At 56.4% G+C, this 19,789-nt stretch overlaps 3 protein-coding genes and 1 long non-coding RNA gene across 12 annotated transcripts in view; 2 read left to right on the forward strand and 2 right to left on the reverse strand.

Annotated features, from left to right (window-relative positions):
- Positions 1-487: 487 nt before the first annotated feature.
- Positions 488-4,819, reverse strand: LOC132688476 (uncharacterized). Its single transcript, XR_009614546.3, has 3 exons — positions 4,679-4,819; positions 1,305-1,434; positions 488-928 (listed from the first exon to the last, which is right to left on the reverse strand). It is a non-coding gene; the product is annotated as an uncharacterized LOC132688476 (long non-coding RNA).
- Positions 4,820-4,945: 126 nt separating this feature from the next.
- Positions 4,946-11,703, forward strand: MED31 (mediator complex subunit 31). Its single transcript, XM_078437935.2, has 4 exons — positions 4,946-5,077; positions 5,771-5,848; positions 6,160-6,256; positions 11,261-11,703. Exons 1-4 carry the CDS (start codon positions 5,050-5,052, stop codon positions 11,451-11,453), a joined length of 396 nt encoding a protein of 131 aa, XP_078294061.1. The 5' UTR covers positions 4,946-5,049; the 3' UTR covers positions 11,454-11,703.
- Positions 11,704-12,903: 1,200 nt separating this feature from the next.
- Positions 12,904-15,082, reverse strand: TXNDC17 (thioredoxin domain containing 17). Its single transcript, XM_060627905.2, has 4 exons — positions 14,582-15,082; positions 14,109-14,190; positions 13,762-13,837; positions 12,904-13,134 (listed from the first exon to the last, which is right to left on the reverse strand). Exons 1-4 carry the CDS (start codon positions 14,973-14,975, stop codon positions 13,066-13,068), a joined length of 621 nt encoding a protein of 206 aa, XP_060483888.1. The 5' UTR covers positions 14,976-15,082; the 3' UTR covers positions 12,904-13,065.
- KIAA0753 (KIAA0753 ortholog) overlaps positions 15,042-19,789 on the forward strand; it is a 39,861-nt gene continuing 35,113 nt past the window's right edge. For 4 of the 9 annotated variants that reach the window (XM_078437927.2, XM_078437932.2, XM_078437933.2 and 1 more), the window contains exon 1: positions 18,270-19,258. The gene's annotated coding sequence lies outside the window, so the exon portion shown is untranslated. The other 5 variants (XR_013552144.2, XR_013552147.2, XM_078437928.2 and 2 more) reach the window with 4 other exon arrangements.

Genomic DNA, 19,789 nt, shown 5'->3' on the forward strand with positions numbered 1-19,789 from the left:
CCCAGTGTGAGTATGTCCCACACGGTGACAGCACACAGCACCTCCACTTTTACGGTGTGTGAATGCTCGGGCAGATTCCGGGCTTTTCTGTGTTCGCTTCGTTAATGAGAAGAACGCAGGTTGCCATCCACAGAATTGACGTCACACTCCCAGATTTTCTTCTGGGGTTTAGTGTGCTGAATGCCCACCCTCGCTTCCCAAGCTCCGGCCACAGATCCCAGATACGCAGTGAACCGCGAATGAGAAACAGGAAGAGGGTGGGGGTGCCTGGGGGGCTCAGTCGGTTAAGTGTCCGACTCTCGATTTCCACTCAGGTCATGATCTCACGGTTCGTGCGTTCGAGCCCCGCGTCGGGCTCTGTGCTGTCAGCTCAGAGCCTGGAGGCTGCTTGGGATTCTGGGTCTCCCTCTCCCTCTGTTCCTCCCCTGCTCACACTCTGTCTCTCGAAAAATGAATAAATGTTAAAAAAAAAAAAAAAAAGAAGGCATTGGAATAACACTTTTAATGTACAGAGAGAAAAAGAAAGTAAGGATTCTCTGTCCAGGAAAAAATATATTTCAAACACGAGGACAAACTCACAGCTTTACTGGACACACAACACGGGGAAACCTGCACTGACAAAGGGCTTCGGGCAGGAGGGAGGAAGGTGTGAGGGGACCCAGACGCTCTGCACCCACGCGAAGGGACGGGCCTCCCGTGTCTCTGACGGTGCGAGGGAATAGGACCTTCAGAAGTTGTTATTGACATTTCTAGAAAACATCATCGAATACGCCAGCCACGAACGCGGGGTCTGCGACGTGGGGGACACACAGGAGGACAGCAGCGGAGGCGGGGACGGGGGCGAACCCTCCAAGGCTCCCGTGCTGCATGCCACGCGCATAGCATCCACGTGTGGGCACAGCGTGGTCCGAAACGGGCGCTGTGAACCCTGACGAAACCCGTAACGGGAAACAGAAAGAGTAAATCAGCCAACCCCGTCAATAATCACAGAAAATAGAAGGCCGAAACGATTACGTTAGGAGAAAAAACCAAGATCCAGCTACAAGATACAGCACGTCCTCCATACATGGGAAGACGGGCATTTCCTACCCATAAAGGGCCAATTTATCAACGAGACATGATGACGCTTCTGTACCTAATAACACCTTCAAAAGTGTAATGAGCTGTTTACAGAGTCTCCTGGGAATGAGAGTGTCTGCAGAATTCCATAGAAGTGTCGCTCCGTCTCTCCTCCTCCTCTGGTTTTAGTCTCGTGCGCGGTGCTCCCTGCAAATTCACCGTAGGGACAACACACTCACACTCACCTCCACTTGGCTATGACAAGAAACCGTCCCAGGAGGCGGGAAGCAGTGGTTGTGAGGACGTCTGCTCCTGGCCAAGCTGCCTTCGGCCGCTGCGGACTTCAGCCTTTTCCATCTGTACCACGAAGATCGACTGTGATGGGGGAAAAATGGGGGTGGGGTGGGTTTAAACAGTGAAGTCTTTCTCTGGGCCACAGCATGCGGAAGCCCCTAGAAGCTGGGTCACGGATCCAGGGCAGGATGCCCAGAGCACAGACCAGATGCCTCACTGGTTCTTCCCGTGGCTTGTGTGACGGGGGGGGGGGGGGGAAGAGGGTCCCGTTAAGGGCATTCTTCCGAGCCTTTTCCACACAGCTGACCGCGCTTACGCACATGCTTCATTCCCGGAGCTGCCCTCAGCTTACATTTAAACGGATGGATTACGAGGACGGTGACAGGTGCTGACTCGTACTTGCTTAGTTTTCCAAACCAACCTGGTTGGCAAGAACCACAGACAGCTACCTAGCTCGATAAACCCAAGGGATTAGTAGATGGAGCCATTGACGGCGGGCGTTCTTGGCAGGGGCGGAGGGACAGCATTGCTGTCTGCTTCTTGTGCACCTGCTGGGCTCAGCCTCACATCCACGTCACAGGTCCAGAAGCTCCCACGGTGTGTGGTGGGGGGAGGGCACACAGACACGGCACACAGAAGGTGCTTCCAACATGATGACCGATAGAAACTTCTTTAACATACGGGGCATTTTATTTATTCTTTTTGAGTTTAATTAGTTTTGAGAGTGAGTGTGTGTGTGTGTGTGTGTGTGTGTGTGTGTGAGCGGGAGACAGGCAGAGAGGGAAACAGAGAGAATCCCAAGCAGCACAGAGCCCTACGTGGGGCTCGAACTCACGAACCGTGAGATCATGACCTGAGCTGAGATCAAGAGTCAGACGCTTAACCGACGGAGCCACCCTGGTGCCCCAACACACGGGGTCATTTTACACCTGTGGACTCGCAGATGTAAAGCAGAGTAAGTGACAAGTATCTTGTGATACCCTTTTCCTTCATAACTCTTGTCCTTTTTTGGATGCCATCTTGCTCTGTGTATGCCTCTCTGGGTTTCAGCTTTGAAACACGGACAAGTGAAATTGGGAAGGACAGACTTACATAAAACCCTTTTTTTATGGCATGATCATAACAAAGAGAAGGAAGCTCCCAGAATCCCGTATCCTTTCAAGAGAACCAATCATCTGGAAATCAAGTCTTTGGCGTTTCCAGTAATCTTCCAAGCCGTCTTGCCCGTGCTACTACGAAGGGGTCCGGAAGCGGTGAATGCGGAAAGGTCTAGAAGGATATGCACCAGGCTGCTGACATCAATGATTTCCAGAGGATGTAATGGAAAGGAATGATGACAAATTATTAAATTTTTCTTTACCGATCATTGAATTATCTTCATTTGTTACACATAACACATATCACCTTTGTAATAAAAATGTCAGTAAGGAACATTGTTAAAGAAAAGCAACTACTTTGTTCATTAAAAAAAACCCGCTGATTTCTGGGGCAACCGGGTGGCTAGGTAGGTTAAGCATCCGACTTCAGCTCAGGTCATGATCTCATGGTTCACGAGTTCGAGCCCCGCATCGGGCTCTGTGCCGACAGCTCAGGGCCTGGAGCTTACTTTGGATTCTTTGTCTCCCTCTCTCTCTGCCCCTCCCCTGCTCACGCTCTGTCTCCTGCTGTCTCTCAAAAATAAACAAACAGTAAAAAAAATTTTTTTAACAGGAAAATTAAAAATAATAAACATAAAAACCACTGATTGGGGCGCCTGCATGGCTCAGTCGGTTGAGTGCCCAACTCTTGATTTCGGCTCAGGTCATGATCTTGCGGTTCGTGAGTTCGAGCCCTGCATTGGGCTCTGCGCTGGCAGCACGGAGCCTGCTTGGGATTCTGTCTCTCTCTCTCTCTCTCTCTCTAAATGAATATTAAAATAAATTAATGAATGAATTAAAAAAGACACTGATTAAGAGAGTGTTTGTATATAATGCACATGGTCTGTCATGCTAAAAAGAATTAGTAAGCTCACCAAAGACTAAATTCCAAAGTCTAATTGTTAGTTTACAGCATCAGTTTTATGAGTCAGAAGCTTTAGGGTACCCTCTGGGGTTTTACACCACCCCCCTGGCCTGAGCCCCTGAGCCCCTGAGCCCAGGGCACTGCCCCGTGATTAGATGAAGTGGTGTGGGTAATGACTTAGCACAGTGCCTGGCAATGGCCAGTGCCCGACCCCACCGCGAGGTCCTGCAGAATCAAGGTCACCTACACCTGCTAGATGGGACTGCCCACCCACCTTCCCTCCAGGGATAAATGTCACAGGAGTCACTGACAGCAGGCAGGTAAGGTCTCCTCAAAATCAACATCTCCCTCTCTCGGAGCACCTGTCCTGACATGTGACAGAGGCCACTGCCTCTAACCCTCTCCAGCAGCAAATCCTTCTTCCAAGTGGGGTGCTTCCCCCAACGGACCACGCTCTAGCCTTCTAAGCTGCTAGAATCTTCAGAATTTTCAACCTTGATACCGTTGGTATTTGGGGCCGAGTGGTTCTCTATTGTCGGGGGTGGGGTGGGGTCCTGCACATTGTGGCAAGATTATTGGCATCCCTGGGCTCCACCCGCTAGATTCCAGAAGCCTCCAACCCGCACAGTTGTGACAAAAATATCTCCAGACATTGCCAAGTGTCCCCTGCGGGGCCAGAGTGCCCCCAGTGGAGAACCACTGTTACCGGTTCAGGTGGCCTTGGCCCTCCCATGAGGACCTGGGACTAGGATGACAGGTTGATATCCACACCCCCCCGCCCCCGCCTACCCCGCCAAAAAAACCCCCAAAAACCCAGGACATGAACCTTCGAGACCTTCCCAGGAGCAGTAGTAGCCTGTGAAAGCCAAGATTTGTCTACCATTTTAGTGCAAACTTTCTCCCTTATTGGTGGCCACCAGGAGGCTCTGGGCAAGGAAAAATTGTGGCAGGTCCCTGTGGGGCTGAGAGAGGGGAAGGGGTGTTCAGCCAGCTGGTACTCGCGAATCCATTCACGGGGCATAAAAGGAGCGGGACAGACTGGCAGGTGACAGTCACTCAGTCCCGTGGCTTTAATGCCACCCATGCACCCACGAGCTCTCAATTTGTACTTCCAACCCTCACCTGTCACGGTAGCCAGCCTCCTGCACCCCGCCGCCCCTCTGCGTCTGCGGGTATTTTGCAGGCATCTCAGACTCAACGTGCCACACCTCAACTGGGTTTCCCCCCAGACCTGTCTTCCCTAGTGACCCTCATCCCAGGAACTGGCACCACCGCGCACCGGACCGCTCCAGTCATTCTTGGTTCTCTTGTTCCTCTCCCTCACCTTCCACGTCCATCAGTCATGTCAGCTCTGCCTCCAAAACACGTCCCTATCGGCCGTGTCTCCTCTAGCTCCCCCTCTGCCGGCGCCACGGCTCTGCCTCTGACCCTCTGCGCGCCGCCTCCCGAGGCTGCGCGGGGCCGGTGGGCGGGGCCTGCGAGGAGCCGGAGGAGGGGCCTGTGAGGGGCCGGGGGGCGGGGCCTGCGGAGGGCCGGGGGGCGGGGTCGCAGCCGGAGCTGGAGAGTGGGGCCTGCGCGGGGCCGCCCCCGCCCCGCATCCCACACTGCCCCGCGACCGGAAGAGGGGCCGCCGCTTCCGGAACCTGCGGGCAAATTGCTCGTGGGGCCGGTGGCAGCGGAGCGGCTTTGCTCGCGATGGCCGCGGCCGTCGCTATGGAGACAGGTAAGTAGCGCTCGGGACCCTAGCAAACACAGGTGCCCCGGGCCAGACATCTCTTCCCGCTTCCCCGGGGACTCCTTTGCGGCGCAGCTCCGGCGGGGCTCCTGTCCGCGGCTCCTTCCTTCTCACCTCTGCCGTTCGGACGCCGACCCCATCGGCCTCCCGGCGAGGCCCCAGCGGCAGGACGCGCTCCTGAACCGTCCCTTCCGCCGCTGGTTTTCCGCGTCCCCGATGAGCGTGCTTAAGTGTGAGAGGTCGCCCGACTGTGAGCCTTTCTGCCCCTGACATTTCTCGAACCGGCGCACGTCCCGCCGGCCCGTTTGCAGCTTGCATTCTGGACTTTCCCCGGGGTACTTAGCGGGGCTCTGAGGCGCAGTTATTACGACCTTCTCCCGCTGATCAGTCTGGAAATCTCGGGTCCCGGTTCCCGGGTGGTGGGTGTCCTGCCCCGTGGGTGCGCCTTTTGCTCTTGTCTTTAGAGGAGCGCCTCACTTGATCTTGTTGAGCAGAGCGCTCTCTGCTTCCCCCGGACTAGTGGGGAAGGGCCACCTTCCCCCACGCCCAGTTTAGGAAAACCACGCCGTGCCCTTACTTTTGCAGAAATACGTTCTCAGCAGCAGTCACGTCTTCTTCTACAAGTCAGTGTTCTAGATGGTGACCTTTATTTTGGGTGACTTTTGCTGTATTCCGTCCTAGATGATGCTGGAAATCGACTTCGGTTTCAGTTGGAGTTGGAATTCGTGCAGTGTTTAGCCAACCCCAATTACCTTAATTGTAAGTTGTTGGGCGCCTAATGGAATTGAGTACCTGTTAACATCTCTGACAAGAAGAATTGCAATTCGTAATAATGTCTACTTTTATGTATGCTCAGTTCAGTGGGATCACTGCTACACTTAAACGGGTGTGCGTGTGTGTGTGTGTGTGTGTGTGTGTGTGTGTGAATGGACTGGGACTTATGTTCTGAATTCAGTGTGTGGTGATGGTGGGGATTTACATACGTAGATTCTGTATGTTAGGGGTCACCGATCGGTACTTCCAGGATTGGTTTGCTCTACAGATATATTTTTTGTTTTTATGCCTTTCAGTTCTTGCCCAAAGAGGTTACTTCAAAGACAAAGCTTTTGTTAATTATCTTAAGTACTTGCTTTACTGGAAAGAACCAGAATATGCCAAGTATCTAAAGTAAGTTTAATTTTTACAGTCCTAAATATGTATGTAGTGTATTATATTCCAAGACACTGACATTTAACAGACTTTGTAGTTTCACATTGGAAAAAATGTATTTTGAACCCCTCTACGTCTTAGTTTCTCCGCCTCATCTCTAAGTTGGGTTACTGTGCAATCTCACTGCTCATCCCTGCCTCTCTTACCCTCATCCTGTGTCCTCCCGCCTCCAAGCCAAAGGAAGCAAAATAATTTTCTACACAGAAGCCAGCTTGATCTTTCAAAAATGTTACGACAGGACACTTTGCTGCTTAGAGCCTGTCAGTGCCCTCCCATCCCATGCAGAACAGAGTCCCTTCTCTTTACCTGGGCTCAGGCTCTGTGTGACCTAGCTCTGTCTTGTCTGACTCGACTTGTACCACTCACCCCATCTCTCTCCGTTTCCGACCCTGACGAGCCCACAGTCTTTAAATGCAATGGCATAGTCGTCGGCTGAAAACTGAAGAACATAGGGCACTTATCAGCAAGATTTTCTGGGGGGGGGTGACCGTATCTGATTCTTATTACGGCCACATCTCAGTGTGGGTTTGTCCCAGACCATTGCAAGAAGGTGAACCCTGCAGTAAAGCAAGCCAAAGGAATTTTTCGGTTTCCCAGTGTATAAAGCTTATGTTCACACAATACTGCAGGCTATTAAATGTGCAATAGTGTTTTAAAAAAAAAAAAGGTAGATATTTTAATAAAAAAATATATTGTTAAAAAATGCTAACCATCATCTAAGCTTTTAGGAAGTCATGATCACAGATCACCATAGCAAATATAATGAAAAGTTTAAAATGTGAGAATTATTAAAATGCGACACGGGGACATGAGGTAAGCAAATGCTGTTGGAAAAATGGTGCGGGCAGACTTGCTTCATGAAGGGTTGCCACAAACCTTTAGTTTGTAAAAGAAAAAAAAGGCAGCATGTCTGTAGCTGTTGTCTTTCTTTAGAGCCTCGTATGTGCAAGACCTGTGTTCTTTAAACCTTGAACTCAGGCCTTTTCTTTGTCTAACTAGGTAGGCAGTAGTGAAACTTGTCTTTTTTTTTTCCTTGTCTTTTTCTTTAAAAAAATTTTTTTCTTAATATTTGTTTTGAGAGACAGGGCAAGAGCATGGGTGGAGGAGGGGCAGAGAGAGAGAGAGAGAGAGAGAGAGGGAGACACAGAATCTGAAGCAGGCTCCGGGCTCTGAGCCGTCAGCGCGGAGCCCGATGCTGGGCTCGAACCCACGAACCGCGAGGTCATGACCTGAGCCGAAGTCAGATGCTTAACCAATTGAGCCACCCAGGTGCCCTTTTTGTCTTTTTCTTTTTTAAACAAACACATTTGAGAGGAAAATGATTCAAACTTGTACTTTATCCAACTCACTTTTTTGATCTGTGTCTAATAACTGATTTTTGAAGCCCGCATCTCCCTGCCTGCAGGACCCCTTTGCTCCCTTGCTGGTCCTTTATAAAACAGCCACTTATTTAATAATCACAGTGAAGACTTTATTAGGTGGTGTGTGTATGTAGACTTGGAGACTCCGTGTGGACACAGGGCCACAGGCACGGGGAGTTCTGTGTCCCCCCAGTGTTGGCGGGATGGCCGGCTGCGCTCTGGAGGGTTCCAGGGAGCGCCTGTTGCTCTGTTTAGGGACAGCCGGTTCCCTTGCTAGCTGCATGACGGGAAGTGTTTCCTTTTATTGGGCTATGATACCCCTGTGTGCAGCTTCAACCCAGATCTCCAGTTTTGCCCCCGAGTCAATCCAGAACCCGTCTGTGACCCCTTGAGGCAACTGCCCTTCAGATGTTTGCATTCAAGAGAGGTTGCAGGCTAACCGCTGTGGGCGTGTGTCACCAGTCGCAGGAGGCTTTTGTTTAAGAGTTGCTGACCTTAAAGGTCGGAGAGTTTCGTATAATAATCCAGACTTGTAGTTACTCCTCAAATCTGGAGGGTCTGCTCACTGCAGGGCTTCCCCCTTCCATGTTGGGGCCGGCTCACCTGAGGGGCGGCCGCCGCGTGCAGACCCTGGCACCGCTCGTCCTGCTTCCCTGGTAGCCGGTACCCGCACCTGCGACGTAGCCCTTACCCGTGCTTTCTCAGCCGCTGTCAGCCGTTTCTCACGCGCCCTCCCTGGGATATTGTGCCACCGTGCCCTCCGCTGTTCTGCCAGGAACTAGACACAGGCCTTCGGGTGCAGTCAGGGTGCGGTGGACCAGCCACACTTCTTCAGGTGGACGTTACGCTCCAATAAGTGTAACTTGAGTTCCTGTTACTTTTTCATGGGGGGGGGGGCAGGGATTCACATCGCCGACTCGCTGAGAGCTTTATGCCAACTCCAACTCCTCTGTTCTTGTTTTCATCAGTGCTGTTAACTGAGTTCTCCGTTTATGCCTCATTTACTTTTTCGAAATCTAAAGGGGCAACTTTCCTTCGGTACCTCTTACTTCCTCTTGTCGGTTAAGGCCAGAGTTGTAGCCTGTGAAAATACTTACTCTGAGCGTTGTCTTTACAAGTTTGAGAGATGATCACTGCGTGTCCGAGTTCCGTTTATTGACCGAATGCCACCTGAGACCACTCTCTTGGTTGTCACGGTGGTTTAGGTTACAGGTGAGGAAGCTAAAGCTGCCTGAGGTTGAGAACCTTGTCCAAGGCCAGCCGGCTGGTGAGTGGCGGGGCTGGTATTCAGACCCAGGTCTTTCCCCGTCCCGATGCCCTTCAGACCCAGGTCCTTCCCCGTCCCGATGCCCTTCAGACCCAGGTCCTTCCCCGTCCCGATGCCCTTCGGACCCAGGTCTTTCCCCGTCCCGATGCCTGCATGAGAAGGAAAGAGGTTGGGTGTGAGCAAGGCATTCAGGCTCAGGCACCAACAGCTACGAGCAGCTGTGTCTTTGGAGTGCCGATCATACCGATGTTGTCTCGGAAGGACAGCAGTGGGGTTGCGCCCTGCTCCTCAGCGTGGTCCCCAGACCGGCAGCCCTGCTGTCAGTTGGGAGCCTGTTAGAGATGCAGAACCCAGGCCCCCACCTCAGACCTGCTGAATCAGAGTCTGCGTTCAGGGAGTGATTTACGTGCGCATGAAGACGTGGGAGGCACCCCGCGGTATATGCGGTTTTCATCCTTCCGACCTGTCTATACCGCCTGCACAAGTCTGGCTCCGAGCTCTCTTAGGTTGAAGGTTTTTTAATGGACTCAGATCTCATGTCTTTTCTCTTTGAAATAATTTCACTTATGAAATAGCTGCAAAAATCATAAAGAGAATTCCTATGTATTCTTCACCCAGATATTTTAAATGTTAACATTTTCTGTAACCACAGGACAGAGATCAAAATCTGAACATTAATATTAACGTATTATCTAGTCTGCAGACTTCATTCTGATTTTGTCCGCTGTCTCATTAATGACCTGTGTCTGGGACGGTATCCAGTCTAAGCTCCTGTGCTATATGTTGTATTTATGCCTCCTTAAGTCTTTAATCTTGAGTTTCTTGGTCCTTCCCCCTGCACCCCCCCTCTGCCCCCCCCCACCCCCCACCCCACCCCACCCCACTGTGACCCGGAAGTGATTTTCTAAACTTCTTGGTATATATCCTGTCAGGAGTTGCCGGAAGTCAATTTGACCTGCTACTAGTGATGTTAATTTTGGCCACTAGGTTGAGGCAGGTGGTAACTGCCAGGTTTTACCACGTCACGTTACTAGTTTTCCTTTTGTATTTACTAAGTGTCTTGCGAGGAAGTGCTTCGAGACTGTGTACATACTTTGTTTCGTGTCATACTTTGACCCCCTAGTCTGTTGATACCTGCCCGAAGCAGTTTTTGCTTGATTTTCTAATTCTGTCACTTTCTACGTTAATCAGTTGTGGTTTAGGTATGAGGATGAATCATTCCTCTTTTCCCTATTTATTTATTCATTTAAAAGAGCCACATCAATATGGACTCCTGGATTCTTATTTTTTGGATTATAAGTGTGTTTTCTTGTAACGGTTCCAGATTTGGCCACTAGGAGCCCCTTTAGGTTGCCTCCTGAGTCCTTGTGACTCATCCCCACGATTTTCTGGGCACTCCTCTTTCTGGCACTGCATAACATTCCCGGCTCATCTTGTGCCTTCCCTGCCTTAGCCCTGGAGCCAGCCATTTCGCCAGGGGCCCTGGAAAATGGAATTTCACAATCCATCATCTGTGTGTGCCTGTTGGTACCAGTGTCATTGCTGCTAGGCCCTCTCAGGACACACAGCTAAGAAGTGTGTGTGTGTGTGTGTGTGTGTGTGTGTGTGTACGTACGTACTTCTAATCCTTGTCTGTTTCTGTGTCTCTATATTAAAAGCCAGGAGTTCATACTGATGTTTCCAATTGCAGCTCCTTAACACAGGGTCCATTCCAGCCCCCCCCCCCCCCCCCCCCCCCCCCCCGCCATCCTGTGTGGAACAACTTTCCTACCAGTCAGCGATCTGGCTCTCTTTATCTAAGGTGTGCTTACGCACTCAGTTGCTCAGTCTCGGAGTACCTGTGAAGCAATTCCAGAACTGTTACGTCCCTGTGGAAAGTAGGGCACAGGGCTCGTGTGCAGTTATTTCTGAAACGGAGTCGGTTTTGAATAAAAGTTGTCCTTCTCGCTACTGATGGAAAACTGGTAGTTATCAACTATAAACAGGTAATTACTAAAATAAAAAGTGTTTATGGTCCTCACCTTGGACACCACCACAGAACTGAATGATTGCCCCCAAAGTTGGACTCTGCTTACCAGCTCCCGTGTAGTGTTGGGCGGGCTATTCAGTCTTTCTGAACTTAAGTTTTTTTCCCTTTGGAAACTTTTGCTTCGTGCTGACTTTTGATGAGCGGCTTCTTTGCAGAAGCAGGAAAAACAGAACCCGTACTACCAACGTGAACGAATATTCTAGAAATGGTAGGCTACGACATCAGTTTTGAGCAAGAAACTGAGTTGGAGCCTGGCGCGATTGACCTAGACCGTGCCGGTCGTTAACTTGTCCACTCGCACCCAGGTACCCACAGTGTCTGCACATGCTCGAGCTGCTTCAGTACGAGCACTTCCGCAAGGAGCTGGTGAACGCTCAGTGCGCCAAGTTTATCGACGAGCAGCAGATTCTGCACTGGCAGCACTATTCCCGGAAGCGGATGCGCCTTCAGCAAGCCCTGGCGGAGCAGCAGCAGCAGAATAACGCAGCGGGAAAGTGAGAGCCGGGTCCAGGACTGGCTTCCGGGACGCGTCCGTACTGCTCTCGTGCAGAGAACACACAGACTCTCCTGGCTGCCTTCCCTGGGGCAGCACCTAGAACTGTAGTGTACTGTCCAGTGCAGCTAACTTTTTGCTAATAGATTACTTCTGTCCAACCAGAATTGTTCTCCTTTGGTTTCCCTGTGGATTTGTAAGTTATTATTGGTACTCGACCAACTGAATAAAAACAGAAACATTAGGTGCTTTAAACCAGCTTAAGGAGTCGTGGGGAGGGGGGCAAGGGGAGGGCCACCAAATGTCCCAAACTCTAATAAGCCTAGCTCTGTTCCTTACACGTGGTGGGTGGGGCCTGGGCAAGTCCGTCTCCCTCCTTCTTACTGTCCGTCTGAACAGCTACCCTGCCTACCCTCTGTCTACAGAACGAGGGGAATAGAGTGAATGATTTCTTTTTTTTTTTTTTAAATGTTTATTTATTTTTGAGACAGAGACAGAGCATGAATGGGGGAGGGGCAGAGAGAGAGGGAGACAGAATTGGAAGCAGGCTCCAGGCTCTGAGCCATCAGTCCAGAGCCCGACGCGGGGCTCGAACTCATGGACCGCGAGATCGTGACCTGAGCCGAAGTCGGACGCCTAACCGACTGAGCCACCCAGGCGCCCCTGTGAATGATTCCTTTAAATCAGAGCAGGAACCGCAGAAAGGTTCTTAACCTCTGCCCAAAAGGAGGACTTATCTGTATCCCCACTTGCTTTGCGAGAGGGCTTAAAGGAACGGGCGGCGTGTCGCTGACCCGGTGACGGGAAGGAGAAGGTTGTTGGTTAACTTCTCATTGCACCCTTGGACCTTGGACTAGAATAAAGACGAGGAGCCTCAAATACTTGTGACCATCCAGCACAGCTGACGTTTCCGTGGCCGGTACTACACCCCAGGGCCACGTTACCTGCCTTGTCCTGCTCTCACGTCACTTGCAGAACCACCCGCGTCCATAAAGGAGGAGACTGGGGTTCAGACGGGTTAAGAAGCTTGTCTGTGGTGGTGATCGGCGTGACTGACTCGTGGCTGGGACTCTGGCCACCACCACTCGACGACATGGTCTCTGACCCACCTGTGCCACCTGCCTCCGCCAGAGCCAGAAAGCCTCTTGAGACAGGAGAGCAAAACTGCCCGCAGTGGGTAGGGAGGCTGCATTAGGTGCGCTGTGCTCTCCGTCACTGGCTACGGGAAGTTGTCCGTTCTAAAGCCAGACAAGGTGTTTTAGGAGCCATTCTTTGTAAATTTGTGGCATTTACGGTAAAAGATCCTAACTCCTTTGGAGATTTGGAATTTGCCTTTACTGGTAGGGACTTTTAGATATTTCTGTCACCTCCAATAATGCATTCCCAGTGCTGTCACTGCCACTCCTGAAGGCTTATTTTACCTGTATCTTAGAAATTCAAATATTACAGGCAAACTGAGGGTTCGTGAGCATTTTAATAGCACTGTTTAGACATAAACTATTTTTACATCGTCATTCATTTATTTATTTATTGCTAACATGAATTCAAAGCAAGTACACAACTGCTTTTATGCCAGAGCAGATCAGGAAATCAAGACACAACTGTCATCATCAACTCTTAATCTTCGGAGAACAACATCTCCACGAGGTTGGCCTGGAGACACTCGGATTCCACCAGTTTTTGAGGCTGTAAGAGAAGAGCAGTCTAATCTTAACCCACAGCTACAAAAATGGTATTAGGGAGGGAAGGAGTTGTTCTTCCTTGAGTTAACACCAATCTTACGACGGAGAAACCATGCTATTCAAAGACCATCATCTAGTTGTAACAAGTCTTATTAGTTCTAATAACTATTTGCCTTAAGATAAATCATTAAAATACTCAGCTCCATGGACTAAAACAAGAGACAGCAAGCCCAGCACCATCGCCTTCCCTCACCTCGTTAGTTTAGAACTCGTTAGTTTTGGCCATGGCCAAACTGGAGGAGGGGCCTTCTTTTTAGCCAGAATCCTGAAGTCAGTAGAAAACAACCATCGATGCTAGTATTTTAAGGAATTACGTTAACCAACTTTCTTGAGCAGTGCTTAGAGAATTTTAAAACAGTGGCTTTCACAAAGCATGAAAAAGACCTAATACTTAAGATACTGGCATTTTTAATAGTTTATCTGATTGCCCATAGGGATGGACAGCCAAGCTGTGCATTTTAATAGATCCCCACTGGGAACAAACATCAAGATCTTTTAAAATCTGAATCCAGAACAGGAGTTTCGACGGGGGGAGTTGTAGTCCCGCCACAATGACACGACGGACACTTACTGTTCCGTATTTAAGGAGTGTAGGCACCGCAGTTACTTTCAGGTTTTTTCTGAACTCGTTATTTGGATCTTTCCAACTGTTTCGAAAAAGAAAAAGTGATTATGGGTAACATTTACTTGGTTTCTCCCCATTTAATATTTGATACATTCCTACATTTAGTTTTTCAGTAATCACTGGTTTCTTTGTAAATGTTTGTAAAAGCTTGAGGACTAGGACTTTAATCGTGTCTGATTGTTTGACTTGCCCGACCGCCCTAAGCACGCAGACCCTTGGTCGCCGAGGCCCTTCCCCGCCTAAGTGCGCGAGTCTAGCGTCCGGGACAGGAGGGACTGCGCGCGGGCACTTACTAAGGTTTCTCTCCCACTTGGCAGTAGATGAACACACATCCTTCACTGACGTGCTTCAGCCCCTCTCGCACGACTGGCTCCGCTTTAAAACAAAAGTTGATATAGAATAATTACTCACCGGCTCTAGAATCCGGCAGCGAGGAACAGCGTCCCTCCCCCCTCCCTTCCGTCTTCGCTCAAGTCCTCAGACCGTAACTGAGGTCGACCAGAAAACCACTTGAAGGCCGAGGGCCAAATCCGAGGGCAGATGGGCCCCCGCGCCACGGGCACCTAGAACGCTGCGGGACGTCCTCGCTGACGGCGGACGACCGGCTCCCCTGTCCCGGACACACGAAGCGCGCCGGGGACGGGACGGCTGTTCGGGGACTGGATGCGCGCGGTATCCGGGTCGAGCGGCGGGGAGGGTCGGCGAGCCCCCTCGTCTGGCTCTCGCTCGGCTCCCACGCCGCGGGCCCCGAGTCCCGGCCTCTCACCCTGCACGCAGTCGGGGCACCAGCTCTTCCCGCCGGCGTCCTTGGAGCCGGTAAAGTAGGCGAAGATGGTCTTGCCGTGGTGCTGCTCCACCGCCCGGCTGAACTCCTCGAAGCCGGACACGCTCACCACCTCGTAGCCGGCCATCGGGAGGGCGCGCCGCGCACCGCCGGCCGGGTCTCCGGGAGGCGCCGCCGCGGGGCGGGGCGGGGAGCGGCCGCTTCCGGGGGCGCGGCCGGCGGGGCTCCGCGGCGCTACGGGAGCCTGGGGCGGCCAGAAGGCCTCCGCGCCGCGTCCCGCCCCCGGCTGTGGCTGGCCCGTGCCCTCCGCGCGCTCCGCGCTGGCTCTGCGCAGGCACCCGGGCTTCTGCCCCAGCCGCCCCGGCCCGGGCCCCATGGGCGGCGGCTGCCCACCCTGCCGCCGTGCAGCCCCGGGACCCCTAGGCGGCTCGGGAGCCCTAACGGCTCCCAGGCCGCCCTGCGCCCGTTGCTATGGCGACCGCGCGAGCGGCCGGAAGCGCGGCCTAGCCGGCCCCCCCCCCCCGCCCGCTCCCCGGTAGCCGCGCCGCGCCCCAGGCCAGGTGGGCTCGGGCCGGGGCCGGGGGGACTCTGGGAAGCCGCGCCCGGACTCGTGGGCCCGGGGGACAGGAGCCCCTGAGCCGCGGCCGGCCCCGCCGCTCGCGGGCCCCGCCACCGCCGCTCCTGCGGAGCTCGGGGGCCGGGGCCGAGCGCGTGCGTGCGTGTGTGCGGCGGCCCCGGCGGCGGGCGGCGGGCGGCGGGCGGGGGGCCGAGCGGGGCGGCGCGGGCGGGCCTGCAGCCATGAGCGGGGCGGCGGGCCGCTGCGTGGGGCCCAGCCGGCCGGGGCGCGGGCGCGGGAGGCCGTGGGGGAAGAGGGGCGCCGCGGGGGCGCCGCGCGGCCGGGGAGCGGGGCGCCGGGCGACGACCTCGGCGTGGGACACGCGCTGCGTGAGCGCAGAGAGGCTGCGAGACTGTCGGCGGCCCCGGGGGAGGAGAGCGGAGGCCGACGCGGCCGGGGCGGCGGGGGCGAACGGGCCGGAGGCCTCGGGGACCCCCGGCGCCGCAGGCTCGGCGGAGGCCGCGGGGGACCCGGGGGCCGTGTGGGTGGACGGCGCGGTGGGGGAGCCCCAGGTGGTGGGGCCTGTCGGGTCGGTGTGGGTGACGGGCACCGGCGGGGAGGAGGACGGGGAGCCTTACCGGAGCCCCCGGGGCTGTGAGCGGAAAGGCCGCCCGGGATCCATGGGGCACGAGAGCATCCTGGAGCTGTGGCTGAAGGTGCAGGCTATGCGGGCGGCGGCGGGGTGCGGGGAGGGAAGCAGAGTGGAGCTCCACCCGGTGCCCGCGGGAGAGGGTCCGGTTGACAGGGGCGTCCCCGGCAGGGCCTCCTGGGTGGAGACGAGCCGGGGTGGTCTCACGGGGCCCTGGGTGAGGGGACAGGCTCGGGCAATGCCCCGGGCCTCTGGAGTGTCCACAGGCGTCCGGCCCGGGGCGGGTTGTGAGAGGGTCCCAGGCCTGTGCGGGCGGGGACAGGCGGCTGGCCTGCTGCCTGGGGGTGTGCCTGGGATGGTGCCCTACCTGCTGGGGAGAGGACAGGCCGCGGGGTGGCCCGCGCCTGTGGACAGGGAGAGGGGCTGGGGGAGTGCCCCTGGTCCGTGGGGCAGAGGGCAGTCCCTGCAGGTGCCGGGCGCTCCCGGCCCAGAGACCGTCTGTGGGGACACCCCGGGCTCATGGAGAGGGGGGCAGGCTTCGAGGGTGCTGCCTGATGCTGTGGGGGCGCCCGGCAGGGTGGAGGAGGAAGCCAGCTGTGCAGGTGCCCTGGGCGCGTGGCGGAACGGACAGGCCGTGGAGGGGATGGGGTCTGGGGGTGCTCCTGGCACGTGGGGCACTGGACAGCCCGTGGGGGTGCCTTGCGCTGTTGAAGAGGAAGCTAGGTGTGGGGGTGACCCAGGATTCAGGGAACGGGGGCAGGCTGTGTGGGCAGAGACCGGCTCTGGAGGGGACCCGGGGTCCTGGGCAGCGGCACACGCCGCAGAGGCGTGCGGTCCTGCCGAGCTGCGGGTGGGCCCTGGAGGCGCTCCAGGCCTGTGGAGTGTGGAGCAGGGCCTGGGGGTGCCCGCGGCCCTGGGGAGGGAGACGGGCTGCGGGAGCATCCCCGGTGTGTGGGGGACCCAGCAGCCGGTGGGGGCAGCGGTGGCGGGACCAGGGGCCCTGGGAGGACAGGCCGGTTACGGGGCTGCCCCAGGCCTGTGGGACGGGCAGCGGGCCCTGGGGGCGCCGGGGGTGGTTGCGGGGGACACAGGCTGTGGGGGTGTTGTGAGCCTGTGGGACGGGAGGCAGGCTCTGGGGGAGCAGGAGACCCTGCTGCCCGCAGCGTTGGGGGCACCCGGGCCTGCGGGTCAAGAGGCCGGCCCCAGGGACGCGTCTTGTCTGTGCAGAAGGAGACAGGCAGAGGGGCTGCCTGGGGCCGCAGTCCTGCCCAGGCACAGGTGCGGCCCGGGGGGGTTCGCGAGGGCGCCTGCGGCCGTGCCTGCCGCCGTGTGGGTGTCCGGCTCCACGTGCCAGGACGGTGGCTCTCGAGGTGGCCTGAGCCTGTGCGACGGCGTCTCTGCTGCCCTGTTACCCGTGGCTCCCGAGGGGCCGTGGTCTGCGGGGGGGTCTGCGGGGGAGACTGCGGCTTCTGCAGCTTTCCCAGGCCCGTGGGAGAGGGGGCAGGCCATCGGGGGTCCTGAAGCGCCCGGGCTCACGGGGCAGGAGACGGGCTCTGGGGGTGTGCCGAGACCCTGGGGACAGAGACCGAGTGCAGGGGCGTCTGCCGCTGCCCCGGTGCCCGTGGCTCCCAGGACGCCCCGGCCGGTCCGGGAGGAGTCCGCCCCCGGGGGTGTCGCAGGCCTGTGGGGGGAGAGGGACACGGTGCAAGCACCCATAGACGCCAGGGGTCCCTCACGGATGGGGCTGCCCCCCAGCGGCGGGATGCCTGGGCCCACGGGGGAGAGGCTGGGCCCGGGGGGCCCCTCCGGCTCGCTGGGAGGGGGACAGGCTGCTGAGATGCCTGGGGCCGAGGGGGTGCCCACGGCGGCGGGGGCCCCCGGGCCGATGATGGCCAACGCCAGCTGTGGGGATGTCTCGGGCGTGTGGGGACAGAGACCGGTGACGGAGGGACCTGCGGATGGCCCGTGGAGGAGAAGGGCCAGCGGGCCGGTCCCTGAGGCTGCAGGGGTGCCCCTGCCTTTGGGGGTGCTCGCGGCTGTGGGGGTGCCCGCAGCGGGGCGCGTACCTGCCGTGGTGTGGGTGACTGGGTGTGCCGGGGAAGAAGCCGCCGAGGCTGCCGCCGGCCTCCCAGCGTCCAGGACGCCGTCTGCGGAGGGAGCTGGGGCTTCGTGGGGGGAGGCGGGAGGCAGACAGGCAGTGGGGGCGCCTCTTGCCCACGGGTGTGGGACCCGGTCCTGGAGCTGCCCGCGGCCCCCAGGGGAAGAGAGCCGCTGTGAGAACGTGCCTGCGGCCTCAGGGACAAGAGGCCCTGTGCCCCCGGTTGCAGGGCAGGAGACGGGCATCGGCCATCTCAGAGGTCACCCGCAGCAGAGTGGGGGGGCACAGGCCGGAGGAGCGTCTGCAGTGAGGGTCCGGGGGAGCCCTTTGGGGGAGGACAGGTTGAGGGGGGCCTTCTCATAGCACGTGTAGGGAACGGGGTGGGGGGTGTCCTGGGCTCTTTGGGAGGGGACAGGCTGGGGGGAGGTTGGTCCTGGGTTGTAGACGGAGGCGCAGGCCGTAGGGGTGTCTTGGGGATCTGGGACAGATGCTTTGTGGAGGCTTCCTGGGTCTATCGGGTGACAAGTTAGGAGGTGTCCTGGAGCAGTGGGGAAGGGACAGGTTGCAGAGAGAGGGGCGTCCCAGGAATGTGTATAGGGGAACAGTGGGGTGGGTGTCACTGGACTCTGTGTACTTGTGTGTGTGTGTCAGTCACTCGAGGTATCCTGCAACGGGGGGCCGGGGCGGGGGGGGGGGGGGCGGTCACCTAGTGTTTCCCTAGTGCAGCCCTGAGTCCTAGGCCTTTGGCTTCCGGGGAAAGTGTCGCCACATAGAACTCGCAGGGGCCCCGGCCCCAGCTCTGCGGGCTCCTCCGTTCTGCGGCGGCTGCCCTGGACTGTGGTGACCGTGGTGACAAAAGCCAGCGGGACTGCCTCGCCCCCGTGCCCTCCCGTCTTCGTTGTCGCTCTCGTCTCTGCAGCTGTGGGAACAGGGAATCTTGAACAGCTGCCCTTCTGTTCCTACACGTGTATCTGTCTTGAAGCAAATCCAGTCTACAGACCTTGGGTTTACTCAAAAGCTTAAATTAGGGATTTTTTCTTTTAAACCTGGATTTCCCAATTGATTCGCTGTAGGATTCTTTGAGAGCACAAACACACCAGTACGTCTAAAATGAATCGGTTTGTGGAAAATCAGCTTAATTCAACAGACGTTGAGTTCAATTATCTGCTCTGCTCAAAACCCTGTATCGTGGGGAATCTCGGAGCAGCGGGACCGGGCCCGGCCCCCCGGGAAGCTGGCATAGCTGGAAGGCTGGGGCCTGGCCGTGAAGTAGGTCAATAACAGAGACCGGTGTGTGGTCGGCACGCCATGAGGCAGGCGTGATCGGCGTCTGAGGAGGCGGTCCGAGACAGCGGGGTGAGCGCGGCCACGTCCCTACAAATCCTGACAAAACGCTTTCCGGGCTGTCGGCTCACGGGGTGCGTGTGGGGGGTGTGGGGTTGCAGGTCTGGGGGCCCTTCCGCTACTCAGTGGCAGATCCTGGCAGGGATCTCGGTGTTCTGACCCCAAGGCCTCGCCCGGAGCCGGTCGGCTCTGCCCTGCCGAGCTAGCCCGGGGAGTGAGCACGCCGCCCCTCGCCGAGTGGCTAGGGTTTGCTCACGAGGACTGTGTGCAGAAGGCTGCCTGGTTCCCGTGGCAGAGCCGTTTCTGGAGTAACGTCTCACTGGTGGCCCTTGAGGTTTGGGCTCGACGGGTAGCCGCTCACCCGGTGCGTCCCCCGTTCTCTTGGAAAGGAGGATTCCAAAAGGGAAGACGCTTTTGTGGAGGACCCTGGCCGGTACCTTCCCGGAGCACCCGTGCTGGTCAGCGCGAGGCTGCTGCGGGCCTCCTCTAGAGCACCGTCCTCTGAGGGTGGCATGGTGTCCCCTCCTTCCGGTGTTTGATCGC

This window comes from Panthera onca, chromosome E1 (assembly GCF_046562875.1).
Source record: "Panthera onca isolate mPanOnc1 chromosome E1, mPanOnc1 haplotype 2, whole genome shotgun sequence".
NCBI lineage: Eukaryota > Metazoa > Chordata > Mammalia > Carnivora > Felidae > Panthera > Panthera onca.

Bases quoted from the DNA above. Each gene is read 5' to 3' on its own strand.
- TXNDC17 (XM_060627905.2), bottom strand. From the start codon at position 14,975: ATGGGGCCCGGGCCGGGGCGGCTGGGGCAGAAGCCCGGGTGCCTGCGC. The intron at 14,191-14,581 runs GTGAGAGGCCGG...TTTGTTTTAAAG, and splicing joins GTGCCCCGACTGCGTGCAGG to CGGAGCCAGTCGTGCGAGAG. The intron at 13,838-14,108 runs GTAAGTGCCCGC...TTTTCGAAACAG, and splicing joins CAAGTGGGAGAGAAACCTTA to TTGGAAAGATCCAAATAACG.
- MED31 (XM_078437935.2), top strand. From the start codon at position 5,050: ATGGCCGCGGCCGTCGCTATGGAGACAG. The intron at 5,078-5,770 runs GTAAGTAGCGCT...ATTCCGTCCTAG, and splicing joins GGCCGTCGCTATGGAGACAG to ATGATGCTGGAAATCGACTT. The intron at 6,257-11,260 runs GTAAGTTTAATT...ACTCGCACCCAG, and splicing joins GAATATGCCAAGTATCTAAA to GTACCCACAGTGTCTGCACA.